The sequence below is a fragment of the Nothobranchius furzeri genome, chromosome 6 (assembly GCF_043380555.1).
Source record: "Nothobranchius furzeri strain GRZ-AD chromosome 6, NfurGRZ-RIMD1, whole genome shotgun sequence".
NCBI classification, from domain to species: Eukaryota; Metazoa; Chordata; class Actinopteri; order Cyprinodontiformes; family Nothobranchiidae; genus Nothobranchius; species Nothobranchius furzeri.
Window position 1 is genome coordinate 41814358 of NC_091746.1, and position 22355 is coordinate 41836712.

Consider the following 22355-nt stretch of genomic DNA (forward strand, 5'->3'; position numbering starts at 1 on the left):
CCCTCACTCGTGAACAAGACCCCGAGATACTTAAACTCCTCCAATTGGGGCAGGATCTCATCCCTGACCCGGAGAAGGCATTCTACCCTTTTCCGAATCAAGACCATGGTCTCAGATTTAGAGGAGCTGATTCTCATCCCTATATATATATATATATATATATATATATATATATATATATATATATATATATATATATATATATATACCTATATATATATATATATATATCAGGGCCTGAAATTCACTTCTAAAAACAGGGGGGAATTCCCCCTTCACATATGTCTGTACAGGGGGAATTTATATATATGGGGGGGGGGGGGGGTGATTACCAAATGTGCAGTCTTATGTTGTACTAATCATACCTTACATCACGTTTATAAGCAGCTTTCATTGGATTCCTGCAGCATTCTCATCTTCGTTGCTCTTGTCCCTTTCTTTGTTTCATCTCCTCTGCCTGATTTCTTTCCTCACACAGAAGTTAAAAAAATAAATATAAACTTTCCAGGAACTACTTGTGGGATTAACAACAGGCCTTAACATTGTTGTATTCTTACCTCAGATTGATGCATTTATTAACTTTTTTTAATCTTGCTTAGTGGTCCTCATAGCTGCATCTGTGGCCTTCTTTTCTTTTGTCCGAATGTTGTCTTTTTCTTGGCCTCTAACACTGCATCTTTCTCCATTGTAATAACTTTGAAGTATAAAAATCAAATAAAAATGCTCCTTTTTGCTGCACTGGTATTAGAAATTATCTTAACAATTTTCATTGCTGAAGTTTGTTGTCCAACTCTCTGGGCTGCATCTTTGCTCTTGTTTGTGCTTCTTTATCTGTTGTCTTCATCTTCGCTTCTTACTCTGATTTCTTTCTCTGAATTCCTCTATCTCAAACTGATGAATTTTCATTAACTTAACTTTTAACACAAACAGTTTCGTTGATGTGGCATCAAACACGATTGCAACTATGTACATTAATGTATCTGTTAGCTCACAGTACTAATTAGTTTTGGAGCGGGGTTCTCCCACGCTCCGCTTGGTCCTCTGTCCTCTCTGTCTTCTGTCTCCTCTGCTTCATCTCTTTCCATTTGATGAAAGCTCTGTTGAAATCAAACTGCTCTTGCGGAGGGCCAAGCTCTGAAATCAGCATCAGATTGGTGAGGTTTGCTAGCCTGGCAAGCCAGACTAAATAAATGTATTATTTAGTCTGGCCATGCTCCATTGACAGCTCTCGGTTGTGGGGCGGGTTCTACCGTTGTCTTTCAAATGATCTCCGCATTCCACTGGACAATGAATGTGACATACTCTTGTTTCACTCTGTTGCATCATCCCACCCACCAGGCATATAGAGTGCTCTGATTGGCCCACAAAGCGGACAAAGCTCTGTGATTTGTTCACTAAGCAGATAGAGCACTATGATTGGCCCACGATTACGGACCAATCACAGCTCTTTATGTGTTTGAAATCCCTCTAGAGAGTTGTGATTGGCTAGCCAGAGTCCTGGTAGGAGCTGTTGAGGTTCCAATGGAGCATGCCTAGACCATTCTTTGCAAAGCAAGAATTTGGTCTAGTTCACTAGGCTAGAGGTTTGCGTTATTCAGAGAATTTCTGAATCTTGTTTTTATCCTGTTTTGTGTGCTGAATCCGCGTTCACATGACACACTGGCAATTGGGATGACTAAAGCGATCTTAATGAGCTTCTCCATTTCAGTGAACACACCCCGATGGTCACTCAAAACAGCCTCTGCAAACTGCTGGAAGGTCAATGAGGCGTACGAGTCACTGGAAACCATAGTTTGCTTCAGCAAGGCAAACTCCGAGCGTCCATCCACTGCACTTACATAGTTTGAGAAGTGTGCAAGAAGGTTGTCGAGTTTTTCAAGGCCATAATGAGAAAAGTTATTGGACTTTTTTGCCATAATGGCTTTTTTTGGCTCCAAAATCGTAAACCATGACAGAACATCCAGTGTCTCACAGGGGAATCTTCTCTCAATCTCTGTTATTAAAGATCCCACGTACCTGCTCTTCATGTCATCAAAGGCTGGTTTTTGGGTGTGGCAGTCAAAAATTTTGTCTCCTTTAAACTTGTTTCCATCAAGAGAGCTGAAGAATTCAGTTTCTGCAGGGCCAGGGTGGACGATTATTTCCTTCAGGGCTTCTTTGGTACTTTCAACCATTGGCTGTGCTGTGGAGAAGTCCAGATCTTCTCTTTGAAAATGTTTTGAGAGAAGGACTACATGCATCAGTACGTCCTTCATCATGTGACAAAGAGCCACAAAGTTAAACTGTCTCACAGCTAGTAGCAGACCTTTAGCTTTGTCAGCATCTTGTGCATTAGAGGAAGCCATGTGCTCCAGGACATCTCTCAGGGATTTCAGTGATCTACACACTACCGACACGGCATTGTGAATTGACAGCCACCTTACTGCATGCGGCTGGGTGAACTTCAGTTGGGGTTCATCCAGCTGTTTCTGCAATTCATGCAGCTTGTTGCTTCTGACAGCAGAATTACTGAAAAAAATAAAAATTGATCTCAAATCCTGCTGAAACCGTTTCACCTGTGGCACAGAGTTGGCTGCATCACTGGCAGCAAGTGCGAGACGATGAGCCGTACAGTGGATTCCTACCAGGTCTGGGTTGTATAGCTCTCTGAGCTTTTTAATAACTCCTTGTCTGCATCCTGTCATTACAGCAGCTCCATCAGTGCAAACTGCAGCAAGTTTTTTTCCATCCAGTTTTTTTTCTGTCAATAGCTGTTTTACATCTTCAACAATAGTGTCTGCTCTTCCATCAGCAATTTCAGAATTCCTTATCAGTTTTGTTTTGACGTTGTTGTCATCTATGAACCTGACATAGATAATCAGTCGTTTGGTGTTACTAATGTCAGTAGATTCATCCAATATTAATGAAAACACGGGACTTCTTTCAACAGCTTTGTCAATATCTTCCACAAGTGTGCTTGCAATAGCTTGCTGCATTTCTGACAGTCCTTTTTCATTGATGTAGCTACCATAGCTTGATGTTTCTGTAAGTTTTTTGAAAGCAGGACACTCCATTTCTTTCAGGAATTTAACCACATGGCAAAATTTAGCTTTTGCCATTTCATTTTTTGCAATAAAATATGCAGTTTTCAGGAGCCCCTTCATTTCTGCAGCAGACTGTAAACGTGCATCTTCGATAGCTTTGGTCATTACACTTTTAGCTGAATCCGCCTCACGTTTTCTTTTTATTGCTGCAGTGTGAGACACACCATCAGCTTGACGACGTAAAGTTGATGTTTTGTAGCATCGACTTGCAAAAGGCACAGCGCCGTACATCTTACAAATGGAGCAGTTCATTTCACCATTGTTATTTTCAAGCCAGGGATACAGTCTGAGCCAGTTAGCCTGAAACTTATCTTTAGGCTGCTTGCTAACGTTACGTTCAGTGGCACTACCTTTTTGAAAGTCCGGAGGATCCGTCTCATTCACAGCATCGCTGGAATCGGCGCTGCCACCCGCCCTGCCTCCAACGCCTCCTCCCTCGCTGCCTTCCGTGCTGGGGATTTCTTGTACAGTTTTTTTGGGAGCAGGTTCCCTTCGTTGTTAGATTTCCGTTTTAACCAGCGGTCCATGTCTGCATGCAGGCGTTAAATCCGACAACCGAAGCACTGCTTTGCTGCTAGCAAGGGACTGAGCTCGTATTTTGATAAGTGGAGAGAAAAAAAAAATCCAGCGCGCCGCCAATCACCAAGATGAAGAACGGGTTCGATGTTGTGGGATTTTAATGGCTCCGATACAAACGTCCACATTCGCTGCAGGCTGTGCGGGACTTTCCCGCATTATAAAACTGGATTTGCGAGAAGCAACTATATAACGCGCAATACCCGCAATCCCGCAGTGAATTTCAGGCCCTGTATATATATATAGGACAAAGACCCAGGTTAGAAATCTTGGTGTCATAACTGATTTAGACCTGAGCTTCATTGGTCACATTAAGGCTGTAACTAGATCAGTGTTTTCTCATCTGCATCAAATGGCACGACTCAGGGGTCTCATGTCCAGACAGGACCTAAAGAAACTCAGTCATGCATTCATTCATCTACAGCAGGCTGGACTATTGCAATGGTCTTTTGTCTGGTCTTCCCAAAAAAGCTGTGAATCAACTGCAGCTTATTCAGAATGTTGCTGCTAGAGTCTTAACAAGTACCAAGAGAACCAAACACATCACTCCTGTTCTTAAATCTCTACACTGGTTACCAGTAAACTACATCATTGATTTCAAATAACTTCTACTAGTTTATAAATCACTCAATGGCATAGGGCCAGAATACATATCAGAGCTCCTTCAGGTATATATGCCCAGCAGGACTCTGAGATCCTTAGGAAACAGTCAGCTTTTAGAAGCTCGCACCACACGAACAGGGTGAAGCTGCTTTTAGTTACTGTGCTGCACACAGATGGAATCAGCTTCCTCATGACCTCAAATGTTCCCCAATTCTAGAAACTTTTAAATCAAAATTAAAAACCGTCATTCATCAGCCTTTGAATTACTGTTTCTTATGCTGCAACTTCTGCACTGTAACTGCTCACCCTTGAACTTTGCTTTTTCTGATTTAATTTGATCTAAATGAATTACTGCATTTTAATCGTGCTGTCATGTTACTTTCAATGTTTATGTTATTCTTGATAATGGAAAGCACACTGAAGTGCCTCTGTGTATAAAATATGCTTTACATATAAAGCTGCCTTGCCTAAACCCTGTTTCACACTGGAAGCATCAAGCAGAGTGGAACGGCTGCGTTTTACTCGTGAGCTTCAATGCGGTCCATTACACACTGGGAGAGTCTTGGCCACGGAACGGCTTCCTCGCTGTGCTCGTAACTGGACTCGCGAGATCACAAGATCCCTCAAGACTTGATCTGTCATTAAACCAAAAAGAAGCAGATCACGTTCAATATCGCTGTTTGATGTCATATACAGTATAATGTTGTTCATCTCCACAGCCAGGATTAAAGCCATGAAAAAACGCACCGCTTCACTCCTGGATCGATACTTTGAGTACATAAGCTGTTAGGTTACACATAAGCTTCATATATATGAAATTGCATCGCTGCAGTATCGCTTTTATTTTGAAAATTACCGGTGATTTTACACTGAAACCATGTGTGATTCCTGTCTAGCCCTATGCTAACTGTGGAAATTGACATGTCCCTGAAGTGGCTTGTGACAAAAATAGAATCCGATCCTATCTTCAGCAGTGCGCCGCTTCTGGGATGTGCCTAAAAATTGTGTTGCGGCTGGTTTGAAGCACTCCATAGACCATAATGGATTATATTTGAAGTAGCAACGTTCCGCTGCCGTTCCACACCGCTGATGCTTTCAGTGTGAAACAGGAGTTAGAAGGATACAAGCTGTAAGCAGCTGGCTTTAAGCGTCCTTCAACTGATACCGGATTTTGTTGTAATCCCTAACACTATTTAGACTTTCAGACCTCCTCTGTCCAAGTAGTTGTTGTGTTTGTTTGGTAATACAGGAGCTACAGCTCTAATGTTGTCACACCGGCCACAGTCCACAGTCCTTGAGGGCAGCTAACTTCACAAGCCAACACCGAGTTTTGACAAGACATTTCCATTAGCCTTTGCATTACCATCACTCCCACCCTTCTTTTCTCTGTACACCTCAAGGAGCGCTCCTCTGAGGAGAAAGCACGTGGGAGTTGCAAACACTTCTCCCCCACTTCCACCTCTCACATCCCAGCATGTCCTGGCCTGCATTAGCACACTCGGGTGGGCCTGTTGCTGTGCTGCAGAGAGGTTAGGTCTCCACCACCCTGCTTTTACTCACTGCACTCATACACAGACACATACTCACACACACGCTCATTTGACCCTTTGTCCCCAACTGTGCGCCCCTCAAATCGCGATTTGCCCTTTGGGGGGTCGCAAGGGTGGACCCTGTGTGAGCTGGGGTGGCAGGTGCTGTGCTCTGACCTTCCACTTCATGAGATCGGCATTGGTGACATTCGGATCAAGCGCTCTGTTGCACTGTTGCTCCCTCCCCCCACCACCGAGCCAGCTATAATGCCAAGCGTGTCAAATCACTTTAATGTCAAAATACCAACAGTTGTCTCCCCCTCCCCGCCCCCATCATCACTGACTGTCTGTGTTTTCTCTCACCCCGAGTCACCCCCTCTGAAGCTGAAGGGAAGCGTAGAGTACGATGATGTGTTGCTGGCACTGCCTTTCAAATTCCCTTTTACCGTGGAGGGAAGTGGTTGACCACAGTAAGCAGATGACCTGAAACTAGCTGACTATTTTCAGCTCATGATAACAAAGCATAAGAATTTTTCAATAAATACAATGTCCAAATTTCTACTTGATTTTCAGAGCAACAGAGGGCAAGAAAAATGCTCCTCCATAACCAAAGCAACACCAGCTATTTTAGGCAAAACATAACAAAAGGAAACGCTCGGTTCGCAATGAAAATGAGACTTATGGGATAAATAAATCTCATAAATTAGCTTCTTTCTTTGGTCTGGTCTTGGAAAAATATCTGGCCCAGCTGGAGTAAATCCAGATGCTCCATGCAAACCTTTCTGATTTTCCATCAACTCAAGCAAAGGAAAAACAAAGGAGGTGATATGATGGATGAAGGTTCTCCAAATTGAGTCTTATTTTGCAGTACTGTTACTGTTTACTTTCAAAACACATATGGCTTTTTGAAAAATGGAGTTCTATTTTTGTCTATTGGTCAAGAAGCATTTATTCCATAAAGTACACAGTTCTTGGTGTTTACAGAACGGGGTACGGCCTGTCATCGCTACGGCTGCCTTGCCAATCTGGCTCTTTCACATCACCCCACATCATTGTTTATCAGAACTTAGATGAGGCCAGTGTCCCTCAACACTTAGTCAGCACCGCTGGTGTAAACACGAAGCTCAAGATCAGGCTCAAGCAGTTCAAAATGTTTCAGCGACGCCACAGGCTGATTCTGGAGCTCCTATCAGACGGTCAGAGCAGAGACTGAATCAGGAGGAGAGAGATACAGCCTTAATTGTATTCATGCCTTTGGATCACTTGCCTAAATATTCCTGCAGAAGCAAATGTGCACTGCTGTGATCAACATGATGTTCTGCGTTTGGCAACATGGGGCCTTAAGAACAAGAACTTCCTTATTCATGGTTAATTGATGTTAATAAAAAATGCAAGATTTCTTTTTTCACAATTTTTTAAAATTATTATTCAAGACACAAAGCCTCACACATTGTTCTGTTGATCTCACTCAAGGGGTCAGGATAAACTCAAAACTCTGGAGCACTGGAATTTGTGACACAATGAAAGCTTCCCTCTTCTGTATAAAATGCCTCAGAGAACATATCAGACTAAAAATAACTAAAAGAAATGGCTTTAAAGCGGAGTTCTCTCTGATTTTAAAGTGAACAATAGATACATTTGTACCCCGCACTCAAGTTCATTAAACATTAAATTATGCTTTTCTCCTGATAGTTTAAATTTAAATGTTGCTTCCTTTGCACAACTACGCCTCCGATTTAAACTCATATTAATAACCTTAGAGAATTTAGATCAGCTCTCCAGCCTAATTACCACCCTCATTTACACCGACAGGATGACAATGGCTGTATGACAACAGAGATGTGACCGCTTCTCCTGCCCCCCCCCTCATGTCCCTGGATGCCTGCTCTCCTGGCTCTCTGCTGGGTTTGAGCGGTAACAATGAGATAGCATTTCACTGTGATGGTGTTGCGAGGGGATTAAAGGCTCAGAGAGTTATCAAAGGCTTAGTCGCTCTGATTTCTAGTGACCCGCCGTGGATGGCTGCCATCAGTGTGTACCAGGCAGCACAGAGACCTCCACCTCTGCAGATGCACCCCGCTGCAGTGGCAGCTGGCCACCAGCGGCCATGCTGCCTAGGTATATTCTTCTAATGGCAGTGTATATATAAGATTTACTGGGATAAAATGAATTCTGGGAAACATTTAGGACTGAAGAACCCTAAGATTTTTTAGATATTCTTGAACAAAAATCTCAGAGATGAAATTTTGTCAAAATATGGAAGAATGAGAGTTTAGCATGATGATGTGAGCTAAGTAATCTGATGTGTTTGTCACAATTTGCTATGAAGGTCAAAACTATTAAGAGAGAGAGAGAGAAATATGGGAACATCAACTGCCTTCAGTAGTTCTTGTCAGCTTGGTATCATTATATAAATATCTAAACTGACTGGAACTGCAATAAAATAACAAAAACCAAAAACACATGAAGATTTCATTTGTAACAGCAAATAAAAATGTTCATAAGTAAATAATTAAACAACTATTAAAGTTATCTAATTTTGCAAATGAACTCTTCACAGGAACACGAAACAGAGGAAGCAAGCTAACCTTAGTCCAACTTATTTTTCTACACCCAAAGAAACCAGAAGAAGAAAGATGTGAGTCAAATAGGAAACAGTTATTCTATGAAACTGGTGGGTTTTGAACAGTGTCAGTAAAAATATATATTTTGTGAACTTAAAGTCTATATAGGAAAGAGAAGGAAAATCTATGAAGTCTTTTTCACACGAAACACCGATGCGAGGACATTATTTTTCCCAGAATGACCATTTTTCAAAGAAAGAATGATTTATAAGCAGGTTTTTAAACACCTGAAACAAAATTTTGCTGTAATACTGTTAAAATGTGTCAATATTCATGAAACATTTATATTTATCTATCAACAGCTTCATAATAACCTAATAAAACACTTTTTTAGGAGAGAAATTTTAGCTGAAAATGTAATTTACAAAAAAATAAAATAAATCAGGGAAGCATTTCAGAACATATGCATGGAATTTCTATTTTTATTTCTAAAGTGTCTCGAATAAATATTTTTGAGCGACTTATGTGTTTGCAACTTTTCAGCATCTTTTAATTGGACATCTACAGTGTGTGTGGTCTGAGAGAAGCTCCCCTGATGCGAGGGCTGTTCAAGATGCTCACTGACTACTTTTTTCATGACACTACACTTTAGTTTCACCTCTGTCTGTTCAGTTAACTTTGCAGAAGACAAAAATGATCAGGTGTTCAGGCCCCCTGTTGAACTCCACAAGGAGAAAAAAAACAGCCCGTCTATCTCTGAGTAACTGATAAGTTAAACATTCAAACAGCCAATTACTGCAGCTTGACAGTTCACATCCTAGTTGTGAGAAACTCTACTCCCCATCTCAAAATAAACCAGATAAAACTCAGGATAAGTGGTGATCTGTCCATTTTAAAACAGTACCACATCATGAGTCCAGCGCCAGTAAGGGTGGTGTCCTCCAGCAGATCTGGCTTCTGACCCAGCAGGAAGCAGCTTGGGAGAGTGTGGACTCCAGCCAGCCAATTAGAGAGCAGGGAGCACAGAGCATGGCGAGGATAATGAGGCCCCTCTCTGTGACCCTCTTCACCTCTGCAGGACCCCGCAATGGGAAACATGAGGACCCACTTTAACCCGACGTCAGCCCTCGCCGTAACCCGCTACCCTCTTCTAGAACTCCTCGCTGAAGCTTCTCTCACACCCTTTACACCAACTGCTGGTTTTCAGGCCCTGCTGTGTGACCGCAAGGTCCACAAACACATGCTGCCTCTCTCCTAAGGCCCACCATGTGGATTATTACTGCAGCGCTGATGCTAAAACCAAACATTAGTCACAGTAACGTTCATTTTCCAGGAGTTTACTCTGGCTTGGTCCTGAACGGTGTAGATTAAACAGTTTCTAATCAGGCAGAAACGGTCAACTGGTTCCACTTTTACTGGCAGGATTTTTAAAAGGGTGAGATAATTTTGAGGCTGTGATGAAGTGAGACTGGACTGATGCTACTTGGAATTAGGGTTATTTGAAGAATAAGTAAAAAGTGGTCTCAGATAGTCCAGGACAGTCAAATTTGGTTTTTCTGGGCCCTGTGATGGTAACGAAACAAAAGAAGGGGGCGTCACTAACAAACATGGGACCTCCAACCCCCCTTTTCTCTCCAGGCAGAAGTGGTCCTGTCATTTGGACCCTGCAAACACGGACCATATGTGAGTTCAGCCCTGGCAATCAGACTGCATTGTGGAGCAGGCGGCTGAGTTCATCAGGAAAAAATTAGCCCGCCGCTCTGGAAGCCTCTCTCCCATTGGCCAGTCACGCGGCCCGCTCTGTTTGAGGGCACCCCAGACATTCCTGCGGATAATCTTTTCCATTCCTCCGCTCAGCTCGGTGAGGACAGACCAAATCACAGCACAAGGCCTGCATTGTGAGGGTCTTTTCAGAAAGTCCTGTTTTCAGTGCCGTCTCTCTTTTTACGTCCTCCTTCTCCCTCACCTCATATGCCGCAAATCCAAAAAATATAATAAAAAAAAGAAAACATATTTCCCCATCACGACTCCCCTTTTTCCTCATTGCTTTTATTAAAAAAATGAATCTGTGGAAAAGCTGAGTTTCTCACGGTCCCGTTCCAGTAAGAGTTTGTTTTTGAAAAGCCCAAACAATGTAAAACCGCTGAAACCAGAGCCCGGCCACATCAGTGCGCTGCCTGGAGTTCAGCAGATCACAGCTGAAAACGACTCCCCCCGGGCGAGGTTCGCTCGCCTTCCCAGAAACCTCCCGCTCGGTCCCCGCTGCACGCCTCGTGCCTCCCCCAGCAACTTGTCATTGTGGGTGCAGACGGGCGGCCCCAATGTCGAGATTGGAGGACAATCACACAATCTCGGGACATTGCTGGATTTATAGCAACACATTCCATAATTAGAGCCGAGATTATTACAGAGTCTATAAACTTCAGACTCCGGAGCGGCTTTCCACCCTCTAAACACACAGCTACTCTGCCTTTTCCTTTCCTAACATGCAACTGAATTACTCTGACATCTCAAGCAGTGCAAAAGCAACAAGAAAGGACAGCAACGGTAAACTGCTTCAGCACTTTGACCCCACCTCTACTCAAGACTTTTTTGCAACAGACTAAATTATCCAATGTGACTTGGAACTAAAAGTGCCACAGCTCCTAAAATATCCACAACACTAATAAGGAAAACCTTTGACATACTCCAGTAAGACTGCTCTTCTAATCCAGATGGTCTGATTTGTTCTGGGAGCACGTGCACCCTTGCCACAAGCTGTGACAGTAAACTATGTTGCAATCAATCAAGATAACAGTAAAATACACAAAGATGGGGGAGAGGTTGGTGGAAGCACCTCGCCGTGTTTCGACTTGTCCATGAAAAAGTGTTTGCCTGAGAAAAAAGAGGGGTTTTGTCTTTTTTTTACCAATATAAATAAAAATAAAATACTTCTTCTATTCCTTTGGGGTGGGAAGATATTTAAATCTTTTTAAATTGTAAATAAAAATAAAAGAATTAAGAAAACAAATAAATCATTGCCTCCAGGGGTTGTTGAGTCAGATGGAAATTATGTCTCAACTGCAGGAATATTTTCCTGCTCCTTAATTCCTCCTGAGAAAAGAAAACGTCTGAAAATGAAACAAAACAAAAATTGGCTCAATTGAGCTTAAATTCACAATCAAAATCAATTAAAGCAAACACTCTAGAAAACAATTGAAATAAAAAAAAATATTTGAGCTTTTTTAAGGATAGTCAATAGGATTTTAATCTTTTATTCCTAAAAAAACAAACTACATTTAAAAGAATGAATTATTTTATTTTATTTAGAGAAGTTTTCAGTCAGACTGAACCCTTTCAAACCATTTGATGCATCCTTTAAAAAGGACAAAATGCTTCTACTAAAGTAAAAAATGGTTCCAAGTGAACGGACATTAAGTTCCTTTGCTGGCTTATTTCAGAAAAACAGAACATGAACACAGCAGCAGTGTCTAAAAGAAATGTTCACGTGAGTTGTTTTTAAAAAGAGTGGACGACTGAACAAATTAGAGCCACTTATGTGGCTGAGAGCTCTTAAAAGAGAGGAGAAAAATAATATGGCGAGGGAACAAGGACTAGGTTTATGCACTTATAGTGAATGGCAAAATGGAACAAAGAGACCAAAGTCTGAACTAACTCAGAACTAAATGGATGAGGAGAAGCACTTGGTTTCTATTTTTAAAAAAGGCTTGCATTTCTGACAAAGACTACCCCAATAAAAGAGCTCATCAAGAAAGCTCTGGTTCTTGGACTAAAATAAAATGAATCAGAAGCTCTCTTAAAGTTACTTTTTCATGTTTAGATTTTGACGCACACATCATGCTTCGCCCTCACGTCATGGTGCAGCACAATAACTCACAGCACTGATGCTACAGGAAGAGAAAGAACGCCTTGGGGCAGGAATGATAAATGTATCAGGTCCACTGGTATGTTTTGCGTAATTGATTAGCTTCACATCAGAACATTCTGCTGGGAGGAAGAGGCTGATCTATAAACACCTCTGTTAACTTGTCCATCAGAAACAACTCGGCATGCAAAGACACCATTAATCATAAAAAACAGACTGAACGCTGCCTTCAAGGAGGCCCCAGAGCCCCACCTCTGACTGGAGGTGATGGTGTGTGTGCGTGTGTGTGTGTGTGCGTGTGGAGGGGTGTTGTTGCACCACTGAAAGGAAATGAGAACAGAAATGTACTCCAAACTTGAAAAAAGGGACTCAATTATCTCAAGTTTTTAAAAAAGCTAAATAATTTTGATTTGTTTTGTCGAATGAAAACAAATGAAAATATATGACATTGTCATTTTTAGTGATTAGAACATCTTGTTAGGTCCCATCAGGTCACGAGGTACACTGATGAAACAAGATCCTCATGACGATGAGATTTACTTAGTAGGAAGAAAACAAACAAGGAGCTTAAACAGGGACACAAGGAGGTCATAATTTAGTGAAAGGTGAGGGTAAAAGAGAAAGACCAAGTTGCAACAGGCGTGTTTGTACAGTTACCTGAGGATAGACGACGCTGATGGAGGGGACACACGCCGCTGAAACATGAACATGCCTCTGATGAGCGACCTCGCTGCATGGGAGGAGCCAGTGAGCACTGGGGCTTCAAAAACCCTGGGAAATGAGAGATGAAAAGGTGCTTTAAAGGAAATAATTAAGATAATGAACAAAACAAGAATTAAAAGTGTTTCTTTTGCAATCAACAGGAAATGAGGGGTTGCCTCAAATGCTGTGAGCAGCCAAGCCCGTGTTTTTCATAATTACAATTACAACAGGATCTCGCTTTAACCTCCTAACTGTTCAGGTCAGCGGAGCATCTGTATGCATGTCAGAGCCTGCAGAGCAGAGGACCTGGAAAAGATGCTGGTCTGGTGACATACGGGCACAGAGAAGAGTGTGCAAAGATGCCACACCAGGCGATGCCTGGAGGGGATGAAGGAGGTCGTCTTACTGTCTGTGTCTGAGGTCACAGGGGTCACTTTTAATAGGCACAATAGGCGAGTTTCCATTGTGGGAACTTCAGGGTAAATTCTGGGTTGGGGAAACTGATCGGGAGATGGGATGGCTCTGTCCTCTCAGCTGTTTTGTTTCCATTGAAATTCAGCCCTTTCAGGACTTAGCACAGACGTTAGCATATCAGGACTCGTTCGGCAGGGAGTGGTGTCACTGAGCAGCGCTAAACAGCATCCACAGTAACATTAATAACATTTAAAGTTTCATTATCAAAGTTTTTCATAATTTAATCCATTCAGAGGATGAGAGCAGCTGCGTGATGTAAAATGTGGCATTCAATAACCTGAATAAGCTCAGTTTTTTACACAAGCTCAATGAATTATGTTGTTGTGAGGTCACTCCACAGTGTTTGTCGGTAGTGGGAGTTTAGTTATGGCGATTTATAATCAGCATGATTGTTGCTTACTGTCTTTTTCTTCCATCGTGCTTCACAAACAACTCTTCTAATGTTGTTTTGGATGGCATCTGCGGATGGTATTTCCTACCGAGTTACAACAAATCACTGTGAGAGTTAACTAAAAGTTCTGCTCGGCAACTGCACCGGGCCATTTCCCTACCCCTCTTCAGCTACTCCGAAAGTTCCTGAAAATACCCCGTAAAATGGCCAGTAAATTTTCCATGGAGAGTCAACTGTGGGGGCAGTAACCCCTCCAGCCAAGCCCTCACTGATCAATGACATCGTGCAGTAAAAGAGAAAAAGAACAAACTCTAGAAAACCCTAAAATATAAGATTAGTAAGAAGTTTCTGTTTTGTTGCTTTCTTACTGCATCCTAACATCACCTTTGTGTCACACAACTGATGAAAAAAGGGGCAAAACGGGTAAACGAATCCCAAATAACAATCAAAAGCATGTCAAAGTGAATGACATTGACACCAATGACGATCTCAGATTCATGATGTTTCTTAAACACACTTCACAAATATGAGAGGTGCTTCGCCCTATGACTGACACCTTAGCTTTAAGCCAAAGTAGAAACTTGTGAGAGAACTTTGAATTCATCTGTCTGCATCGACTGGGCGGCTCACGGAGATCTCGCTGGTTTAGACAAAGTTATGAACACACAAACTTTAGTTGCTCCGTCTGAAGACCTTTGAGCAAACATCAACACCAGCAGACAGGAACCACCCCCTACTTCCCTTATCCCCCACCCGCATCACTCAATTTTGAGCCCAATAAAGCTTTTTTTTATTTCCAGCATGAAAAACATGTCACTCCAGATGAGCTCAGAGTGACATTTAAAACAGGCAAAGGGATATTGAATTAGTTCCTCATGATAAGCTGTCTGGGATGCTGATATTTTCCTGCTTTTGCAAGCACACAAGTGCGTGTTACGTGGGAGCGTGTGCGCGTGCGTGCATGCGTGTGTGTGTGGCTATGTAGATGTGCGACCAAGGGTGCGTTTTATGTCTGATGCCATTCTTCAAAGCTGTGATTCGTTTAAGAGAGATAGACTCAACTCGAGTGAGAACAAACATGAACAGACTGAGATCATCTTGCAAATGAAGTAAAACAGATGAAACAGAGTTTTGAAAATGTTGAACAAGGAGCAAACATGTTTCTCAGATCTACTATCCTATTGTTTACCGAGCACCATAACTGTAATTAATATCAGATGTTGGAAAATAGCCCCAAAATACAGTGACGCCTCTTTAATCCAGTTTTATGGATGTCATTAGAGATAATGGTACGCTGGAAGGCCATGAATAAAATGCAATGATAATTTATGTAGGTAATTCTGCCAACGACAGCCAGCAAGTTAAAAAGACTTGTCACGGTTTCTAAACAAACACTATAAATGTGTCGCAGATTAACACTGAGCTTGGGTGACATTTATCTGATGTGGTAATATAAATTTTATCTGCCAGATTTGGGAGATTTCTGTTAAGAGTCCCTTTTATCATGACTGAAGGTTAAAGGGATATTCCACCCCTAAGTGAAATTTGGTCTGTTTCCACGCAAAATGCTAGCTGTTATTACTCACTTACATTGTTTATGCTAAGCTAAAGCTAACAAATACTGCCAGATTTGGAAAATGCTTTTTCCCACTTTTCTAAGGCAACAGACCAAATTACACTTAGAGTCACTCAAACAGTATCTAGATTATTTAGGAACTAAATTAGACTTAAAATGAAGTCTGCATTCTTTCCAGCCTTAATTTTTATTTCAGAACATGTTATGTAGAGGAATTATGAAATTTTGTGACGTCACACACAATTTCACTCACAACAGTTTGGACCTTGTGTTCAATTTTTTACAAACATGTTGAATTTTAGCTCAATATCTGTAAAACCCTTTTAGAGTTTGCTAACATCAGTCACCTGAGGCAGCCATGTTGAATTAATTTGACTCAGAAATCTAAGTTGTTGATGGATGTCCGATGGCTAGTTTGAATGAAATCCATCCAGTTGTTCTTCGCTACAACACACTTTAGCTGAGTTTGTGTAAATTGACTTAGCTAGCTTTGCATTTTCCTACACCAGTCGGTTGTGGCGGATATATTGAATTAAAGGGATACTCTGCAACTTTTTCATATTTTTAAATCATTTTCATGAGCCAGTATGTAATAAAATGACTCTTCACTGGGTTAAATGATAAATAACCCGCACTTGTATTACCTCTCAGAGTAAGAACTCCAAAGCGCTTTACACTACAGTGTATCCTTCATCCATTCACACACACATTCACAAACTGATGGTGATGAGCTACGATGTAGCCACAGCTGCCCTGGGGCGCACTGACAGAGGCGAGGCTGCCGAGCACAGGCGCCACCGGTCCCTCCAAATAATGTTCCCACAGGACAGAGTAAAAGTACGGAACGCTGGAAGTGCAGGAAAACAAAATTAATTTGAAACTTAACACGATATCCGACCACCACAAGCAGGCAAGGTGGGCTAAGTGTCTTGCCCAAGGACACAACAGCAGAATTCTCTGTCCGGAGCCGGGGTCGAACCTGCAGCCTTCCAATTACTGGATAAACCGCTCAACCTGTTGAGCTACTGCTGCCCTGCAATGAAATGAAATTAATGAAAAGTCACTCAGACCCCCACCACCCTCTATGGCCAGAATACTGCATTTGCAACTTTAGAGTGCCGGTCAGGTCTGATGGACTTAAGGTGGTAAAAAGACAAACACACAGCGAGGAGATAAATGTTGCCTTCGGTTCTACTAAACGGACACTAGGAGGTGGTAAAAGCATGCCAAAATTGCCTAGTCTTCCGTAAGTACACAAGTTTAAATGGCCATGTTGCACTAATAATTTGCACTCAGGGGATGTGTTGTGCATGCCTCTCGGGTAATAGCATCACATTATAACTGAATACCTGTAAAATGGCAAAGTTTGAGTCATCTTTATGTGTTTAATTAACTCTGTAGGCCATCTTGAATCCAGTTGACTCAAAAATTCAAGAGTTGTAGATTTCTATCCTGAAGTTAATGCTTGAACTTGTAATAAAATTTGTAATTTTAAGTTCCTGGCTCATCATCAGAAGGTTGCAGGTTTGAGCCCCACTCAGTCTATCACAGTCATCGTGTCCTTGCCTGCTGGTGGTGGTCAGAGGGACCGGTGGCACCTGTGTACAACAGCAGGGCAGCTGTGGCTACATTGTAGCTCATCACCACCAGTGAATGTGTGCAGGCGTAGGTGAATGACTGGTTGTTTGTAAAGCACCTTGGGGGGGTTGCATAAACCCAGAAGGTGCTATACCAATAAAGGTCATTACATTTTTAGCCAGAAAAGAAATGAACAAGCACACAAACACAGGCAAAATAATTATCAGCTGCCACCAAAAGGGAAGTGAGGATAATTAATCTTTATTTCATTAAAATGCTTCATAAAATGTAGAAAATTATTCACTTATAATCAACTAAATAAACATCTAGATGATAAGTACACATGGCTTCTTTCCAAGCTTTTGATAGAAACAGTGCCAACTTTAGGCATGGAAGACTCCATCCAATGTCTGAGTTGAAAAAAATCAGTTTAAGATAGAGAGTGAAAAATAAACTCGCACAAAGCTGAATTTTCTCCATCTTTGTCAAATAAATCAGTTCTTAAAGAAACATTTCTGGCTGTACAAAAGGGGTTGAAGGGCAAACAATGACACATGGTATGAGTTCTGAGCAGTGTCACTGAACATTAAGGCATTAGCATATGAGCCCGGGCTACCAGTCAAACTGCACTTTTCCAAAATCAAAAGTAAATTAAGGAGACAGCAGCTCCCCCCACTAAAAATGAAGAGGAAAAAAAATGCCTCACACTGCAAGCCATCCCCTGGAATAATGTTCCCACGGGACAGAGTAAAAGTACGGAACGCTGGAAGTGCAGGAAAATGGGACAAATTAGTTTGAAACTTAACACGATCTCAGCGACTTTTGGGGGGAAAAAAGAAACTATATACTTCACTATTTTCAATGTAAACACACTTCGCTAAATTATATCAAACTACTGTCAGTTGTTTTTGATTCATTACTTGACTTAAAAATCCACCTTTTTCCAAGAAATATAATTACAATGCTCATGAAACATTCAGCTATGTGACAGCTGTAAAAATATTTTACAAACCACAGATTTAGGAGGCACATATCCATCTTTTTCTTCCCCTTGGCTTCACACTGAATTATTTTCATCGAAGGATTTAACTTTTCGGGTCTTGAAGTGGATGATGAAAGCAGGCAGACGTGTACGTGCAGGTTCGGGATCTGCTGTCATGAGTGGTAAAGTTGGTACATGTCTGGTCATTAGATCTGCTTTTACACACTGCATCATTATGACTTCACATATATTTCTGAGCAGGGCCTTGATTGCAAAGTATTTGATCTTGCTTTTCACTTCTAAGCAGACTGGCTTTAATAACTGCATCATCGAATCTTATCAAATTTTAACTTTAAAGGAGAGAAAGCTCAAACTTTTCCTGCAACAAACAGCCAAACTTCATTATCCTGTGCAGCGATCAAACCAATGTAAACATGCTGGAGGATTCCTCATTAAGCCTGGGCTGCTAATGAAATCACATATAGCATTTACAGCCTTGTGGTAATGAAGGCAAGCCTTTAAGACGCTCCGCTAATGAAAGCAGAGCTTTTATTGATAGAAGGCCTAATAAAAGAAAGACTTAATGACAAGGTTCTAATTACATATGGGGTTGTAAATTTGCTGTTGGTACAAAACCGAGAAATCAAGACCAAAAACTGTAATATCTCCATTTACAGATAGTTCTTATTTAGAGTGAACGTGCAGCAGGGATGTATACGATCCAGGAAGTCCTGCAAAGTATTTATTCTAGTTCAGCTCTGAGTTGTTCTGACAATTGTTTCTGTGCCCGACATTGCCATGGCAATCAAGCCCAAGGTTAAAGTTCATTAGGCTTTCAATGCATCTCCCAGGTGCAATAAAAGTAGAGCCCTTCCTCCACGAGACTCCGGGGGATAAAGAAGCGGTAAAGTGCACACAGAGGGACAAACCATCAATCGCACCGGGAATGCCTTTCACCTTCAGCCGCTCTCTAACGGAGATCTCACAAGATCTGTGTGAGGGTAAAGGAAACCTGCGAGAAAGATCTCCTCTCCACCATCAAGTTATTTCTCCATGTCCATGAGACGTTCTTCTGTTTTCACCAAGTAAAATCCACTCATTGGTTTCCTGGAGCATCTGCTGCTTTTTCTTTCATTAAATTGGAATAAAATCTTTTTATTATTTTTTATTTTTTGCCAAAAAAACTCAAGCAAATGAAGGACTTTGCCTTGGCCCCCAAAAATAATTTGCAAAAGGATAAACAAGTGAATGTTCGTCAGTAAGGATGGTAATCATCACAGTCAGGCTCAGCACCGCGAACTGTCGATGATTGTAGATTTTCTCTCAAAGTCACGACTCTGACAGAGTACTTGAGCTGCTGATGAAACTCTGGTTTTGTAGACCTGTTTCAGTGAAGAGCTAAAAGGCACTTTAGCGCCCATCATCCTGTAATCAAACTCTTGACGCTCTACGCCTCCGTCTGATCCTGATCATCGGCATGGAGAGAATTCTGCATGTTCCTGCACATATTTGCTCCATCAGCAAACTGTCTTCCTTCCCCCCTAAGAACATATCCATTCTGAAGAGGAAAAAAATAAAAAGAGGCCACATTCTCACATGCCTCCGAGCTCTTATTCATCCCTAGCTGAGCAAATCCTAAGTAGATCTCTCATAACAACAAAGCAAACCTTGAAGAAACCACTGGAGGCGATACCTATGAGCTAATCATGGTTTTCTGCATTTAACACATGTTTCTCTGTCTGCACTGATATCAAATGTTCCTCAGAAAATTCCAAAGCAGGTCCAAACTGAGGCGTATAAAATTTAAAAGGAAAATATTTTAATTTTCATTTCTCCAGGCATGTGCACTTTTGTTTTGGACCTCAAGGGCAACATCGGCCACCTTAAAGCTTTGTTAGCAAAAGCTTAAATCAGAAGACCTTGGCAGGAAGACAACATTTTCAGGTTCAGCCACAACAACCCAGATCACTTGCAGGAAAACGCTTTAAAAAAACAAGAATCACAATGAAAATGACTCTGACACTGAGTCGTCCTTGCGTGAAAGGAAGGCAAAGGTGACTGAAATGTGTTACTCATAGCAACTGAATGTTGCAGAACCAACCGTTACAGATGAAAGAGCCTCTAATAAAAGGTTAAAAAACAGAACTGGACAGCTTTATTCATTGAAGCACAGTTAAACACTTAGCTGGCTACTTTTGAAATGAATAAGTAAAAAAAGAAACAAAAAAGGAAAAATAAGAACTAAAAGTCTGATACTAATTTAAGATTGTACTTTCACACAGTCTAAGGAAAATGAAACTGGCAGTTGGGCTTGGTAGGGCAGTCTCAACGGTGAAAGCCTTATAGACAGGTAGGGCACGTAAAACAGAATCCCTGTAAAAGTAAAATGTTAACTGTAATTATTCCGAACACGCTCATCAACAAATCAGTTTGAACTCTTCTTGATCGTGCATGTCTACGGTAAGTGCTTTAAAGTAACTTTCATCCAAAGCAACATTTCATCGTAGAAGCTTCTCCTCTATGTAGAAAAATTAGAATTATTAGCTTGCATCCTTGTTGCAAGGATCGAGAACACTTCTCATGAAGGATAAACGTGACAGCTATGTGACTGTAAAGCAGAATTTTATCTTGCAATTTTGTCACACATTGTCTCAGTTTATTTGTAATTTGTCTTAATCGTTCTTTCCAGATTTCCACCAATCCATCCTAAAAGAGGCGTGCTTGCTTTGACCATTTTGATAACTTTATCCTGCCACCCACTGAATTTTCAAACTTCCAGAGACCCAAAACACCCTTAAAAAATGGAGGATTTCACAAATATTTTGAGATTTTAGAAACTCCTCCATGAATGCTGTTTGCAAATTGTCCCCAACAGCGAGGTACTACCTTTGGTTTCTGTGAGTCAGCTTGTGTGAGAAATTCAAGAAGAGGTTGGCAACCTAGGAATCAAATTCATGACTGAAACTTTAAAAAAAGAGATGTCAGTCTTATTATATTCTGGGCACAATTCAGACGAGACAAATTGACTAAATTGTTGCTGCAGAATTAAAAAAGTACAAAAATCTCCTAAGTACCAATGCATTTATCTCTGTGAGATGACCACTATAATCAAGCTTTGTGCACAAAGGTTTGATAATCTAGCTCAACTGCAAACGTGGTTGAATTCGTTGGCTGTTGGCTTGCCAAAGCATACACCTGCACTAACATTAATCTGAAACTTGATTAAGAGTCGGCAAACTCATTAAGGGACTAGTTAAAAGTGAACGGCACATGGACTCTCCTCTGTTGCACCACCACAAGTTCACTTTCCTTCCAAAAAGACAAAGTACAGTCCTCTCTGGACAGCATAAAACATTAAACTGCCACCATGTTTTGGGGAGATGACACCAAAGTTCCAGTTGCAGATGATTTAGAACAGTCATTCGTCTCCATGGCTGCGACATGATGGAACCAAAGCCAGACCAATGGTAAGCTGCCACAGACAGACATGAGGGAGGAAGGGAAAACCAAAAAAAGGAGTAAATGAGGTTAGAGGGGAAGGAAAGACAAGGGCTGGTCCAAAGGCTACTTGTGCTTGTCAGAACTTTTCTCCGGGCCAAATAGGAGAACAAGGGTCTCACTGCAGTCTGGCCGCCAGAGCAGCTCCTCGGGCAAATGGCTCTAATCAAATTTGTGAGGAAAAAAAACTAGGATGGTAAAAGAGGCTCTTTTCACACAGGAAGAGATGCATGAAACCTTTAAGAATCTACTATCCCTCTGTTGATCTTTACAGTAGCTGTTCACATGACAGACTATCTCCCCACACAAACAGCCCTTGGCAAATCACACACTGGAACTTTCTCAGCAGTAAAATATTACCACCGCAGAAGGAGAGATAAAACTCAAGTTCATGGGCTTCCTCTAATAGATCACGGTGGATCTTTTTCATCCAGAATTTAGCAAGAGCCGTTCTGGTTTGTGCCGTTTTGATCTGAAGTCAAAACTAGCTGCTGAAGTTCTGGTCTTCGTTCATGGCTCCAAGTCTTCCGGTCGACATTTTAAAGTGATCAAGAGAACTTTACCTCCACCATTAACTGAAGTTTAGCCTCATGAGGAACTAATAAATATTCTGTTATGCATCTGCAGCAGTAAAAAGATGAGGAGCACAAAGCGTGGTGTAGGGCAGAGCGGCGACCTGTGTCCCACTCACTGCCTGCCTGAATCCCGGAGCACGCTTCCTGTTAGCCTGCTAAATTGACTCCACACGCCCACGCTTCCATCTCTGCAGAGCCTCCCATTAACCTCATCCTCCCACATCAGCCCAGTACATCTCACATTCACAACACCGAGGATGTAAACACAGAAAGCGCAAAACACCCAAGGACACAACAAAAGGAAGGACTTGTACTGCCACCAATGTTTTTTTTTTTTTTTTTCTTATGAACAATATGCT

General features: G+C 41.6%; 2 protein-coding genes across 6 annotated transcripts in view; both read right to left on the minus strand.

The window, feature by feature from the left end:
* rxraa (retinoid X receptor, alpha a) overlaps nt 1-22355 on the minus strand; it is a 164261-nt gene that overhangs the window by 107339 nt on the left and 34567 nt on the right. For all 5 annotated transcript variants that reach the window (XM_015976012.3, XM_070552227.1, XM_070552226.1 and 2 more), the window contains exon 2: nt 12878-12991. In XM_015976012.3, coding sequence (XP_015831498.3) covers nt 12878-12991 — 114 coding nt within the window. The remainder of the gene's footprint in view (nt 1-12877; nt 12992-22355) is intronic.
* On the minus strand, nt 863-3577 carry LOC139070303 (zinc finger protein 862-like). Its single transcript, XM_070552224.1, has 2 exons — nt 1584-3577; nt 863-1159 (listed from the first exon to the last, which is right to left on the minus strand). Exons 1-2 carry the CDS (start codon nt 3333-3335, stop codon nt 1001-1003), a joined length of 1911 nt encoding a protein of 636 aa, XP_070408325.1. The 5' UTR covers nt 3336-3577; the 3' UTR covers nt 863-1000.

Excerpts from the sequence above, each read along its gene's own strand:
- LOC139070303 (XM_070552224.1), bottom strand. The coding sequence starts at position 3,335 with ATGAACTGCTCCATTTGTAAGATGTACGGCGCTGTGCCTTTTGCAAGT. Across the intron at positions 1,160-1,583 it reads ATTCTCTGAATAACGCAAAC|CTCACCAATCTGATGCTGAT; the intron begins CTCTAGCCTAGT and ends AGGCTAGCAAAC.